We start from the raw sequence: 15430 nt of genomic DNA, 5'->3' as shown, positions 1-15430 counted from the left end.
CAAAATTGCAAAATATAATAACAAACTTTCATCCGAAAAATTAATTCATATTTTTCTCATCGAAATAAATGAAGATTCGCCGGAATGGGGTGCAGGGAATGGGGTGGGTTGAGCAAGTGCGTAAGACAGCTGATGGAAATGGTGGGTGAGAAATTGAAAATAGTTGCAGGGAAGGGAATAGTGGGATGGGGAAGAAGACGGCTCTTTCTTCTTCTTCTTTATTTTTGTTAATTATTTTTAAAAAAAATTAGTTTAGTTGTATAATTTAGAAAAATAATAATTTGATAGCTTTACGCGCTTAAAGAGAGTGAATCGCACGTTTTTTGTTATGTCAGCATTTTGTGTCCAATAGGAATGACTTTTGAACAATTGAGGTGTTCAATAGGCACAACATATAGTTGAGGTGTTTAAATGAAATATGCGAACAACTTTAAGGGAACGCATATGACTTAAGCCTTTCTTTTGACGGAGTGTTAGAAAAATGTTTAATAGGTATTTACTTTTTAAAATTAGAGTGTCTAATAGGAAACAAGGTCTGTTGAAGTGTCTAAATGAAATATGCGGATAACTTTAAGGGGCAGTGGATGACTTAGGCCTAGTTATCCGCTAAAGTCAAGTTAAAGATCATGTTTATGTATTATGTCATATATATTTGATGCAAATATATTGACAATAAGGGTGTGTTTGAGTTGAAAGAAAATTGTTTCTTAAAAATAAGTGAATTTCTTGATTACTTTTTAAAATAAAGAAACATTGTTTCAAAAGCATTTATAGGTATGAGATGTGGAGTGGGGGTGACGGATATGATTATTAAAGAATAAGTCAAATATCCTCATCTTATTGATTTTAATAGTCAATTGTTAGCTTTAATTCGTTTTTAGACAACAGTAAATAGAGATTGTGATTAAACAAACTGATTTAATCAGTAAAGAAAATCACGTAAAATAATTTAAAACCAAACAGGCCTTAGTTCATGTTATATAAAATAGTATAAAAATGTTCCCATGAGTTCAACTGTTAGAGGTACATCTTACCATTTTCCTCTTAGAGGATGACCAATGAACAATACAAACCAAATTTTATTTTGTGCCTCACACAACATCCACTAATAAAAAAGAAGTCTCACACGACTCGTGTCAATTGTGTATAATATGGGAGAGTGTTAGTGTTAACATAATCAGTATCGCGTGTGAGTTTATATCTTTAACTTATACAATACAACAGAGGAAGGACTAATTAAGTACAACACTCTTCAATGGCTCTAATGTACAAAATTGTTACTCCGAAGCAGAACATTCCAAGTTCATCAAGCATTTTAAGAATAACACTACAATATTCAATGATTTTAAGAACAAGACCTATACCATTACTTCCCTATGTCTCACTTTCGGGCTTCGTGGAAGAAGAGATCATCGAGGCAGCCTCTCCGGGAGCTTCTGGGGTGTAATGCAGTTACAGAAAACATCAGAACAGAGGAAGAAAGAGAGAGAGCATACTGTGTGTACAATTACTAACCTTGCGACTGGCTTTCAGCATTTGAGGGGATTTGCTGGGGAGAAGACATCTCATTCTGCTGAGCAGCTGCCTTTGAAAGATCTTCAGTTGAGTATGCTCCATCTGCTGAAGAAGCTCTATCTGCTATTTTAGAATAATACCAGTTAGTTCCATATGGATAAAGAAAACAACCAATGGGTCGAAAAGTTTGGAAGTGCCTCCTGTGAATAGAATGTCATATCAGCTCTGGTTGCACAACACAACTAGTATTAATGTTAATAAAGAAATAGACTTTGAGTCTAATTCAACCTCAAAAGCTAGCACATGAGGGAGGACTGCCCAAGACCAACTAAGTAGTCCATGTTCCCGTCCCACAAACAATGTGGGACTCCAACCCACCCCACTACCACGCGCCCAAGACCGGATGTGTGGAGCGTGTATAATATAAGACGGGGGGCAACATTGGAAACAATGAATTGGGATGAGCCTGACACTGATACCATAATAAAGAAATGGACCTTGAGCCTAACTCAGCTTCAAAAGATAGCACATGAAGGGAGGATTGCCCAAGACCATATAAGAAGTCCGTGTTCTCATCCTACAAATGATATGGGACTCCAACAAATGTACCCTGCTTTTGTAACAAAATATTAATGGTAAAGGAGAAAAGAATTCAAGCAGTGGATCTCTTATTGTACTAATGAGGCAATAAGTATCCAAACAGAACTAGATCACTTTTGGGCAACTCCAGCAGGAGCACAGCAAGAGAGACCAGGTTTTGTGACTTCACCAATTTAAGAGATGGCTCATAGCAAAGAGGTGTTTTCTATGTCCGCATATTGCTAACCTTGCGACGGGCTTTGGGCATTGAAGGGGATTTGCTCGAGCGTAGATGTCTCATTCTGCTTCTGAGCGGCAGCTTTTAGCTGTTCCTCACTGATCTTCAAGTACTCTTCAGTTGAGTATGCTCTATCTGAGGAAGAAGAATTATCTGCTACTTCTGAAACATTAACACTGATTAGTTCCTTATGGATGAATAACAGAATAAAACAACAATTGGATCAAAATGTTCTAAAATGCATCCCATGAATAGAATGTGTCATAATAGCTCGAGTGGGTCTGCAGAAAACACCTAGTAGAAATGCACCATGCTTCATACCATGAAGGTAAAGGAGAAAAGAACTCAAGAAGTGGATTGCTTCTTGTGCTAATGAGAGCAACAAATATCCAAATAGAACTAGAGCACTTTTGTGCAGTCCCATCAGGAGCAAAGAAAAACCAGGCATCTGGAGTTGAGAAATTTAAGAGATGGACAATGATTGCTACAGTGTAGCTTAACGAACAGTGATCTGATCTTTATTTCGTATATCTATTTACCTTGTGACACGGTTTGGGATTCAGACGGACTTTCAAGTAAGGCTGCAAGGTCTTTCTCTGCTTGTTTTTCAGCATCAGCAATTCTCATCATCCTTTCCAAGTCGTCTTCAGCCGTGGAAGCTAATTTTGGTGATGGAGAACCATCTGTCATTTTTGTAAGAGTTATATAATGACACTCTTTACAGGATATGTAACTATTTAGTCTGCTAACACAAATGAGCATGGAAAAGTGATTTGCTTCTTCAATGATGTAATGCCAAAAATAATAAGCGCAGAAGACGACTATGGATAATAGTAGGTAAAAATGGTCCAAGATAAGGGGCCAAAAACCGACGTGTGGATTTGCAATAGTGGATATCTTGCAGGTACTAAGCAGCAACAACCATTGTTTGGAAGGCAAGAATATATGATTGAAAAGGCCTTGGATAAGGAATAAATATTCTTGCAATTTTGGGCCTTCCGCTATACTGAAAAGCAATGAGCATTGATTACGTCATTAGGAGGTAGAAATGCAAACATGAATGCAAGGTTGTCCTTCCTCCAGTTATCAGATGTAAACATTTCTTCAGCAAAAACTTGTTTCATGCTAGTCATGTACTCTAAACAGCTAAAATTTCCTCCAAATTCAATTCTTCCTAGATAATCTTCTTCACAAAGGAACTTAGCCAGTTATCGCACATTTTGATGATACGGCATCTTTTGAAATTTGCTTTTACTATAATTCACAAACATCAAACAATTTGGAACACCTCTGATTGTAGACGGTGAGTCTTCAAGTATTTCATATAAAGTTAGAAGAACTAAACTTGAATTCTCGAAAGGGCAATGTGTGTAATGAGCCCAAGGTTTCCATGAACTCTTCACGCACCTCTTAACGTACATGCTATGTTGTCGGACTCTTCTAAAATGTCAAGGGGTGCATGTCGGATTCGTCAAAAGTAGTACAACAAAACGCACATCTTAACGTACATGTGTCAGCGGGCATTTTCCGCGCAACTTAGCGTACATGTACAACAAAAACTCGACTTATGTCCCTCTCAAACACATGCCCACTATACAGAATTTCTTTAAACCAAGCGGTTATTCCACAAAGTGCAAATGAATGCAAAAGCAAGATTCAACACGATAGATTGAAAATTCAAGGAGTCCAGAGCATGTCCACCTTGTCACCATTCTATGGAGTATGGCCTATGTTAAATGTGGGTACAAATATAAACAAAAATGAGAGACCTCTACTATCCTCTGCCAAAGCTTGTCAGAGTGTTAGGCTCACAAGTCTCTTATCAGTGTATGTCCAAAAGAGTGAGATGTTCTCATATAACTATTCAACAGTATAAGTAGCATGCCTGAATCTAACTAGGGTTCGCATTGGTGAGGATTTGGATCAAAAGAAAGAGGGTTTCAAGTTGTAATCTAATGAAACTGGCATTGGAATTTCGATCTAATTCAAAGAGAAAGATCAGTAGGCTGGGTTAAAGACATAAACAGACTAATGGTATCCCATATGATTAAGGAGAAGAAGGTCCATCTCCAATGGAAAATCAAATAATGAAGGGAAAAAAGACATACACGCCAAGAAATTTCATTGTCAGACCGAACTTCTTTCAGAATAGACACTCCAAAATTCAAGAACCCTAGAAAGAAATAGAAGTGCAGTTTTTTTGAATCTATGCAAAAGGCAAACACATACTTGTCATGCACCTAGGTGGACTCATCCTACCTTTGCTTTTCAATTTCAATTTGGCCTTTTAGAGATCTTTCAATCCTACATCTTTGTCGACTAGACCACTGAAAGTCACTCTTAACATGGCGTGTTAATGTTCACTTTGGGTCAAACCTGCATGATTTTCTCCTAGAGACCTCACACCATTAATAGTATCTCTACACCTTATAGATAACTTCTTTTTATCAATTTCCAATATGGGACTTTGTTCGCTCACCCAATTATTCGCTAACCTAGAGCTTAATTGTGAGCCACCTAATTATCTAAGTATTTATCGCCACCAAAATCCACTAAAGTTGTCTCCGTATGACCTATAGGTCACGAGTTCGAGCCGTGGAAGCAGCCACTAATGCTTGCATCAGCTTAGGATGTCTACATCACACCCCTTGAGGTGCAGCATTCCCCAGACCCTGCTAACACAAGATGCTTTGTGCACCGGGCTGCCCTTTTTTCTTTTTCTTATAACTTCCATTCTGAGAATTTGTTTGCACACCCAACAATGCAACAAAATTATTACTGTGATTACATTAGTTTCCTGCTTCTGAAAAGAAAGCTCAAAACCAAGCAAAAACTTCTGTAATGTCAATTGCTTGCGAGTCAAAACCAATTTTTAAGTTTCTTAGATAGAAAACATATTAATTTATACGGATGAAAGTCAGAGATTATAGTACCAAAATCAATTCTTGAGAAACTACATGACAGACCACGTCACCTAGGGTAGCTTTTAGAACAGCGCTGATTTTGATGGTTAAGGTCTTGGTAAGATTGGTTGTGGTTCTGATTGGCATTCACTTGTAAAAGATGTGCAAACACCAACAGTTCTTTAATTTGATAAGTACACTTATACACTTGGTACTTTCTATCAGGCATTGATATAACCTCTGAACCATTAATATGATAATTAAAATGTCCAAGAAGTTGAAGACAGTTTGAAGTTAATGAAAAAAAACAAATACAATTAATTTTAGGAAACACAAATGGTATAAATATAGAAGGTGTGATGACTCACTGGGATCAGCCACTGAATCGTTAGAGCTGCTATCTGATGAAGGCCTCATGGTGCTAGAATTTCTTGTGTCTTGGCCTGAACCTTTTATGTCATCAAGGCCAATCTCTCGTTCAAGTGTGCTCTTGAATTCCCTTGAAACATCCTTCATGCAAAAGACAAGAGCGCCATGAGAATCAAAACCTGCTTGTAGAATAAAGGAAACAAAGAAACTTAGACAAATGTCACACAGACCTACCTGAAGTTCTCTGATAGTAGGTTGAAATTCACGCAAAGTTTTTCCCAGATTACGAGCAACCTGACATGCAGAAAATCTCACATTGTAAGATGATAAGTCAAAGTTTATGTTGTCAGTATATATTAGAGTTGAATGAGACATGCTAGGTTCTCCTACTGAGAAAACAAATAGTAGGACAACCAAGGTTTGCATTTACATTGGTATACTTGAACCCAACTGAAGGATTTGAAGTTTACAACTTCAAAATCTTCAAACTTTAGCTGCAGAACCAAAGTAGAAAGCATCAGTAGAATGTGATATTTGCAGCGAAAATTGGACCAACAAAAGAGAGGCACATGGTGTTCTTACGAACATGCATGTGTCTGCCTCATGACCTAACAAGAGGCACTTATAGCCTATACTGCTTGTTTGTGTGGCCAGCCAGCCAGTCATTAACTAGTACCATCCAAAGGATTTCAGAGACTGATACCAGCCAGAAGGTGCTGCATCAGTATTCATTTTACCCAGTATGCCAAGGGAGGCGCCAATCAGCAGGCATGTTTTTCTTTTTCTAAAAAATTGTGGCTTGACAACACATCTTCTATAACCAAGCCCTCTGTCGCTATAGTCTTAGCCATTCTCCAGCGTTACCACAAAGAACTTCATCTCATCTAGTTGGGTAACTTAAATTAACTAGAGAGCCATGCCCATACCTAGGTTACAGAAAAAGCAAGCCTTCAGAATCCTAAGGGTAAAATGCTTGGAGATTCAAAGCAATTGATTGCAATAGCACAAGACCTCATCATGAGATACCCATTAAAATGACTGAGGAAGTACGTTTTCCTAATTTTCTGACTACTTGTATTCGTTCTTTTAGCACTCACTGGAATCCCACCCCAGCCCAGTAAACCACTGGCTTATCTCTTCACCTGTAGCGATCACTGTCCCGAATGGGCAAGCACTGCAAAATACCTATATGCACTCATGATCTTAGGTGCATCTATCACTGCAACCCATCTTAGTTTAGATGCTAGACCACCCCTCCTAATCTTAAGCACATGAAAGATCATTTAGCTAATACCCGAGGTACATACGAAAAATTTTATAGGCATTTGCACCAGAGAATATATTAACTACCAAGGAAGGTTCCCCTCCCTCCCTCCAAAACTAACAGACTTCCTACCCTCTTCTACGATGGCATATTTTACCTCTCTTATGTGTTACAGTCACCCCACCCCCCTCTTTTCCTCCCTAAATTTATGTAATGCCTTCTTGCAGTAGTATAAGATAATATCAAATTCAGTTGAGGTGTTTCTAATCCTTCCATAAAGACCTAGCATTTGAAACTCACTCTAGCTAAATGCATCTAAAAGACAAACTATCTAGTGAATTTGAAGACACAATTTTCACATGACTAAATTCCAAATAAGCCTGAGGATTTTGAATGTAAGCAATCTAAGTAGAAGCTGTTAAACATTGTGTATCGTACATCTAATTAGCATTCATATTAGTGATAGAGATCATCTACACATTACATCTACAGTATGAGACTGCAAACTTGTTCCCTGGGAGCTCAATAGAAAGTTGTTTAAGGATAGTTTAACTATTTCTAGATGCTATCAATTTGCACTGAGAGTTCATGTTGTAAACTCTCTGCTTTCAATAATTCAGCCGGCAAGAAAAAATAACATCTTCCCTGATTAATACTGTAATCTATGAGAAGAATAGAGTTGACTTAAGACTAATCCAAAAAAACTCAAATGGAATCAATGACAGAAAACTTGTACAAGGAAGAAGGCAAACATACCTCAGCAAGACCTTTTGGGCCAAAAACTAGTAAAGCTACAACCCCAATCACTAGTGCCTCGGGTGCACCAACTCCAAATAGAGATGCATATACACCTTTTCCTTTGTTTTTTCTACTTCTCCCTGTAAACCAACCAATCACTTCAAGAATCAACAAATATGAATTAAGCAAATGCCAATTTGGCATTGGGTAACCCTGAAAACAACTGAATTAGCAAAGGCCCAGAAAAGAAAAAGTACCAATTTGTACTGAAAATTGAGATTTTGAAATACTCAGCTGCTTCAGTCCATTCCAAGAAGAGAGACCCGAGTAAGGAATCCACTTAAAGAAGTGAACTTTGGGGTTGTGCGAAACTGAAATAGAAGAAAATGAAAGGGCAGTCACAGAAAGTCTTCTACTAGCTAGTGAAGAAGAAGAAGAAGAAGAAGAGATTGCAGAAGCCATGAGAGAACTGGTGGTCATTGAATCAAATTCAGCTACCACAACAGGCTACCTTCATTTTGCTTTCTTCTCTATTGGTCTTAGAGATATATTGGTCCTACTAATGTGACAAAAAAAAATGGACCGAGATTTTAATTTGGGCCATAAAGCCCAATTAATAAAGGGACCGAGATTTTAATTTGGGCCATAAAGCCCAATTTTATCCCGTACCTGTTGTTGCTGAAAGTCGACACAATTGGATAGTGAAAAGGCTAAATCATAGCATGTGTCTATGTTTTGATGCTTCGCTTATTGGATTTATTTTATATTGGATCTCACTACGTATCACGGTGTGACTCGCTCTTTTCACTAGATCCAATATCGTTACAAACAAGATGTGTATAATGTATAATAAAAGTTCTACCAATTAATTTGGTTTGTATGCGATGAAGTCTATAACATATCATGTCAATGGCAATAGATTGTAAAATTGAATAGCTTTTAAATATAGAAATATGTTAATTTGTTTGAAATAGACTAATTATTAGACAAAATGCAGAAACCTTTTCTGGGCCTGGCATCATTTCCTTTCTTTTCTATTGGTCTTGCCTCTTGGGTATGTTTGCCATCCTAACGCGACAAATATAATGGGCCGAGATTTTAATTTGGGCCACAAAGCCCAAATTTCTTCGTTCATTTATGGGAAAATTATTGGGGAAACGGAAACTAAGCAAATACCTCCTAAAAGCAAAATAATTACAAACACACACCCCTTTAGATTCATACCCACTAAATAATTACACTATATACCCCCCCAACTAATTTCGCTTTAACTGATACTAAATCAGTATCATATATTGTATTGGTATCATTAAGGATAGTAATTTCGCTTAATTGATACTAAATCAGTATATATATAGTGTATTGGAATCATTAAGGTTTCTTGTTCATAAATTACTCATTAGTCAATGATTCTATAAGTATTGACTAACGAGTAATTTCTTAACAAGAAACTTTAATGATACCAATACAATATATATTTACTGATTTAGTATCAGTTAAGCGAAATTATCAGCCTTAATAATATTAATACAATATATGGTATTGACTTAGTACCAGTTAATGATACATCACTAGACATTCAGATACATAGGTTAGGGATATATCAGAGGGGATAGGACACCGGTTATATCACTAGACTTCCGAATACATCAGTAGACATCCTGATACAGATGTGAGGGATGTATCAGAGAGAGAAGGAATATATCTGAGAGGGGGGTATGGATGTATCAGAGACTAGCGAGAGGAGAATGATGTATCCGAGAAGGAATTTTGATTTTTTTCTAGAGATTATAATAAAATAAGATGTGTATTTAATTAATTTTTTCTATTTGTTTACTCAAATGGAAAGAAAATCTAATAAATGCTTTAATTTAGTTTAATACATATACAAGTTACAACTAATTAATTAGTACGATATTTATTATTTTTTCACCATTTCGAATGGTAGATAACTCTTTAGTCTTTACGCTAAAATATAGATAAATCCAAAATAAAATATCATTACTTACCATCCACTTGAATTTATCTTATACTTCTTTTTTTTTTATACAAAAAATACTATTACAATCCACCTACGACCTACGTAGATGACGATTAGAATCAACCCATGTGACACCAGCTATAAAATACTACTACTAGCATAAGCATTTAGTCAAATGAAACCAAATAAGGCATTATACCTCTTAGCCATTGGGGAAAACTTGATACACGTGCAACCGTTTAATTTTATATTACTATGCCTTGTATAAATTGGTCATTTGATTAATCAAATTAAATTACGCAATAAGTATTGAAATTGTAAAATTAAATGTTAAATGCCTAGGCCCGTTTGAATTGACCTAATTTAAGTATACTTTTTAACGGAAATTTTTGCAAATATATAGTCACTATAATAAACTTAATTATACTTCATAATTATATTGACATATTTACGGGTTGTAACTATAATTTAAGCTGTCTCATTTGTATAATTCATGAGTTTGTATAATTCGCGGGTGTGGTTGTATAATTGAGCTACTTATGTATAAACTCGAAATAACGAATTTAGACAAACACAAACATATGAACTTTAAACAGTTATACAAATTATATTATACAAAATTACATTATACAAAAGTTATACAAATTTCGAATTATACAAACTCAAAACCCCAGCCCAGTAATTTGTTGGGTAACAAACCTATCCCACATCGGATGGAGAAGAAGAAATGTACCAATATATAAGTGTTCACCCAACTCCATTAGTATGAGGTCTTTTGGGATGTGCCCAAAAACAAATCCGTGAGGGCTTGACCCAAAGCGGACAATATCATACTAATGTGGAGTTAGGGTGATGGTACTCGCGCAGAGGCGAATCCAGGATTTCAAGAAAACTGGTGCACCATTGCTTTAGAATTTCATTATTTTTTTTTGAAAAAACGAGTGTTATTAGTTACTAAAAAAATTTGAAGTGAATTGTGGCTGGCTGGGATTGAACTCAGGACCTTGGTGTTAAAATCTGGCTGTCAAACCAGTGAACCATCCAACAACTTTAAGAATGGGTTCAACAAGTGTGTATTTAATATGTTCTTTAATAATTATACAAGTAATATATCGAGTTTAGTCGGAGGACCACGGGTTCGGGTGACCCAATTTTTACACATAAATTCGCCACTGTACGCGCGGTCCCAACATGTGGTATCAGAGCCCAGGTTCGGGTGTGTCGGAGTAGTGGACTGCGTTTTGTGAGAAGTTCCCGATGTGACAACAAGACCAGAGATCTGCAGGGGTGCCTTGTGTCGAAAGTCTTCCTGGCAAAGTGGTGGTCCAGGCGGCGTGTCCCGTTATGTGATAATGGCGGTGCAAGATGATTTGGCAGATCAGATGGTGTGACCTAGTTGAAGGGGAGGTTACAAATTGTGTGGTCTTGGTTTGAGGGGAGGATTGTTGGGTAACAAACCTATCCCACATCGGATGGAGAAGAAGAAATGTACCAATATATAAGTGCTCACCCAACTCCATTAGTATGAGGCCTTTTGGGATGTGCCCAAAAACAAATCCGTGAGGGCTTGACCCAAAGCGGACAATATCATACTAATGTGGAGTTAGGGTGGTGGTACGCGCGGTCCCAACATAATTATCATTAAATGTTGGTCACAAGTGGTAATTAACTAAAACTATAGCTATGATGACTAATTAACTGGTATATGTTTGTTTAACCATGTAATTTTTCGTCATTAGAACTTAATTTATACTATTAGATAAGATAATAATTTGTGATGAAAAAAAATAAGAGATTAATCAAAGTAAAATAATCGTTAAGCCAATAGCAATAAGTTGGATAATCCCAACTTAATTAGTGTATCCTCACTTTTTAATCAAGTATTGTTGTTGAAGTGTATCAATTTGTTTAATAATACTCTTTCATATTCATATTTCAAAGATATATTCAACTCCTATATTTTTGTCGAATTTGAGATTATATATATAGATATATAAAAAAACTTCAATTTTGAGGAAAATAAAGATGATACAAAAAAAACTCAATGAAAATATGGAAGAGCCTTACCTGAATAGAATGCTGAAGAAAGGAAAAGACCTTTAATGTGTACAGAATGGTGCAATATAAGTTGATGAAGATAGACATCTAAACAGAGTGAAGTGTAAATTGTAAACATAGGAGGAAGATACGTAGTTGTAATATGGAGAACTGAAAAGACCAAAATACCATTTAAAGCTATGAAACAGACATGTTGAAACAAACCTTTTCTAATAAAAAGATTTAGGAAAGCTAATAATAAATTAGTTTTCCTTAGCCATAGTAAAAAATAACATGTTATTTTCACTAACTTCACTGATTTACATTTCAAGGACAATAGCGATCAGACCTCATTGAATGAATAGGCTACAAGTACTAAGACAAAATTCACAACAATAAGTAAGTGCACGTTATTGGCTTTTTGTCAAAATTAGTTTACCAATACTAACTATATCAACAAAATATTTTGAAAAACAAAAATGAGTACAAGTTAATTTAGGAATTTCTATTAGGGATAATATTTTTTTAATTGGAAAAATGCTCATTGAGGATTTCTAATTTGTTACTTTAAGGAAGCCATACAACGGCAATCCGTCTTATGTTAGTAAAATAATGACATTGTAAACTTTGTTATATATAAAAAATTGTTGATCAAATCATGATTATTTTAATTAAAAATTTAAATCGTCAATATAAACATAATTTAATCTTTGTTAAATACTGAAGCGTGTATAATATTTAAGATGAGGGGTGGGGGTGGGTTTGGGATCATGTAACTCATTAATTGAAACAAGTCTAACAATTTGATGATTAATTCAAAAATTAGCTCATAAGGCGAGTTACTCAACACTATATAAGAGACCAAATATGCACAATTATTGTGGGAACTTAACATAGAAATTGCATGTAGGCTAAAACATGCATTGATGGAACCATGTCTAATTAAGTTCTAATAAATGGAAACCAATATGTATGTGAATTAATTGCTTATGTTCAAAATAAAAGAGTTTGCCAGAGATAGCATTGAAAATATGAGTCTTAGAATGAGGCAAGACAAGTAGCTAAACTTTAAGGTACAATGCATCTAACTCATGAATGAGTGTTAGAGCAAATAAAGAAAAGCATGACATTCCAAATATCTTAACTGTTGACAGAGAAGATGGGATTGTGATTTCCTGTATATGTGATGTTTTTGGTAGGGATACCTACCCCTCACATTTTTATTTTATTTTATAAAATAAACAAGATGGTCGAGTTTAATTCAATTTCAAAAGACTGACTAACTTATAAGGTGAGAGTGAGTCAATACGATACGAGAAGACCAAGTATTTCATCTATAGACGACTTGGGACTACTGATACACTACTAAAAAATAGGTCAAAACCGATTGATAAGATCAATTTTAAAGGAAAATTGATGGACTCTCGATTTTGCCTTTGTCACTTTCGTGAAATCAACAGATAAGGTCGATTTTTCAAAAATAAATACATGAAAAGATGTAGCTACTTGGAATCAAACCCATGTTTTTCTATGACTTTGGACAATTCTACCACTCCCACCCCATGCTCTTTGATAAAATTTTATCATCGTTTTTATTTATACTTTGCACTTAGAAACCCGAAAAACCCGACGGACGTTCGTCGGTTTTTTATTAAAAAATAAATTATGTTTTTTTTGAACTAGCTCTATCTGTCGGGTTTCTCATTAATTTTAGTAGTGACATCTTTGTACGCCAAAAATTGAATATCTGAAGCATGGACAATATAACATGAGGGTTCAACATCAGGTAAGTCAGGAATTGAGATGGGTCTGATGAAGATATCATGATAAGAAATTGACATTGGGAAAGCTTAATTTAACCCTAAAAATATATCTTGTGAGGTGAAAATTTTCATAAAATCATATATAATATACTTAAATCTTTTTTCAAATACATATATCCTCTTTAATTAAAATATCTTGTTAAACTTAGAGTGGCTCCACACGCTTATAACTATGTCTTTCAACATTATGAAGATGACTAATCGAACTAATGATGATAGACAAGTAGCAACAAAAAAATTGCTCTAAAGAAATAGAGATCATGAAGTTGAACTTCACATGATCATGTTAGCAAGTAACTACAACAAAATGTCCAATAAAACACAAAGGGTGAATGTGCTTTTGTCATAATAAGTAAACCGTATAAATCAGTGTTTAGTACTCTCGATTCGATAAAAAAAAAATTAATCATGAGATCGATGATCAAATTATCCAAAATCACATAAGGAGATCAGATCTCATCCCACGAACAATGTGGCAAACTCAATATGTTCAACATGTATATATATATAAAGTACAAGTTTGCAATTACTTTCCACACAATTGATAAATACAGTAACAACTTTATAATTATTGACTTGAAACTCTGGATTATTATATATTGATATTTGATAGAATCATATATATATATATATATAATGCATCTGATGTTTGCATGTGTATGTGAGAGTGGAGTAGAAGACAATTTGAAGTAGAAGTTAAAGTGGAATGAATGAGGACAAACACATAAGGTAATGGCAAGTTGTTGACAAATGTTTTAAAGGGATAAACTATGAATTGTAGATAGTAGTAGAAATGTACACGAAAGGGGTTTAATTGGGAGGATCTAACGGCCACCTACTTGGAACATGTGATATGTTGGGCTAAACTTTAGTGTTGTAGGACCATTTACCCATACTCCCAAACCCCAAAACCACACACAAAAAATCTTTTAATAGAGTTGGTATGAATATCGAACATCAGATAAAAAAATCAAAGATATAACTTGACTTTCAATACATATATAATCGCTCGATTAAAATTAGTTATAAGCTTACTGAAAATAAATATTTATATATCAGCTGATTATTATTTTGATAGACGACTATATATATCACGTAAAAGTTTCCGCAATAAAGATAGTTGACAATATGATAGGCTAGTTTTCTTGAGGATACATGGAGTCCCAATATTGCAATTGGTGGTGGCATGTCTTCTTCACTTGTTGTCATGGACCCCCTAGCTATTTAACCCTAATAATTCTATAGCCTTTTTTTATCACTTAGCTTTCTAACCATCAAAATTAGGTCTTGCTTGAAATCTTGATCATCCTTTCTTTTCACGTTAGGGTAGGGGCAAATCCAATGTTTCCATACTAGTTGACGTCCAACTCAATATAGAAAATCTTTTAATTTAAGTTATATAATATATTATTACGAGACAAAAAAAATTGTACTATCATATCATATAATCACTTAAAAATCATTCATATATAAATATTTTTAAAATATGAGATTTATAATTTTGAAAATAAGATAAATTGTTTGTTAAGGTTACCTGATAGTGCAAAAATAATTTAGACGGAGAGTTTATGTAATATAAACTCATAAATCTTACTATAAAAATGAAATAGGTTTAAGTTATATTCACCAATAGTATAACAATGTTCTTGCACTATCAATGAACTTAATTTATTATAATGGGTTACTTATTGTTTGTTTTAAGCTATTAACCAATATTTTAAAATAGCAATTACCTTTTAATTATCACCCCTTTTCACCTTATATAGGGTAGGGGCAAATTTAATTTTTCCATACTAGTAGACACAACCAATACATAAAAAACTTTCCGTATAAAATCATATAATTTTAACAATATTAATCCAAATAATTTAAACTCTAAAAATCATTTACTTTAGCATCTATATCTACTTATATATTAGTGAAACTGCATTGGCGGTGGAGCTAAAAAAATTATTAAGAGGATTTAAAATATGAAAAAACAAA

General features: G+C 34.7%; 1 protein-coding gene across 7 annotated transcripts; it reads right to left on the bottom strand.

Annotated features, from left to right (window-relative positions):
• Positions 1–1179: 1179 nt before the first annotated feature.
• LOC125813334 (sec-independent protein translocase protein TATB, chloroplastic) lies at positions 1180–8098 on the bottom strand. Of its 7 annotated transcripts, none has more exons than XM_049492830.1 (8): positions 7864–8098; positions 7625–7746; positions 5839–5898; positions 5604–5745; positions 2872–3015; positions 2342–2494; positions 1516–1635; positions 1180–1436 (listed from the first exon to the last, which is right to left on the bottom strand). In XM_049492830.1, exons 1-8 carry the CDS (start codon positions 8084–8086, stop codon positions 1375–1377), a joined length of 1026 nt encoding a protein of 341 aa, XP_049348787.1. In that variant the 5' UTR covers positions 8087–8098; the 3' UTR covers positions 1180–1374. The 7 variants fall into 7 exon arrangements, with proteins under 7 accessions (XP_049348787.1, XP_049348789.1, XP_049348791.1 ...); XM_049492832.1 differs by having other exon boundaries at positions 1516–1638; positions 2342–2491; XM_049492834.1 differs by having other exon boundaries at positions 2342–2491.
• Between the last annotated feature and the right edge of the window lie 7332 nt (positions 8099–15430).

This window comes from Solanum verrucosum, unplaced genomic scaffold (genome assembly GCF_900185275.1).
Source record: "Solanum verrucosum unplaced genomic scaffold, falcon-dt-bn FXZP01000189.1, whole genome shotgun sequence".
Lineage (NCBI taxonomy): Eukaryota > Viridiplantae > Streptophyta > Magnoliopsida > Solanales > Solanaceae > Solanum > Solanum verrucosum.
The sequence above is the reverse complement of the archived record's forward strand: the minus strand, read 5'-3'. Positions and strand labels throughout refer to the sequence as shown.

Coding starts and splice junctions, on each gene's coding strand:
- LOC125813334 (XM_049492830.1), bottom strand. CDS start 8,086: ATGACCACCAGTTCTCTCATGGCTTCTGCAATCTCTTCTTCTTCTTCT. Junction 7,747..7,863: donor TCAATTTTCAGTACAAATTG/GTACTTTTTCTT, acceptor GTTGGTTTACAG/GGAGAAGTAGAAAAAACAAA. Junction 2,495..2,871: donor ATCCCAAACCGTGTCACAAG/GTAAATAGATAT, acceptor TTAATGTTTCAG/AAGTAGCAGATAATTCTTCT.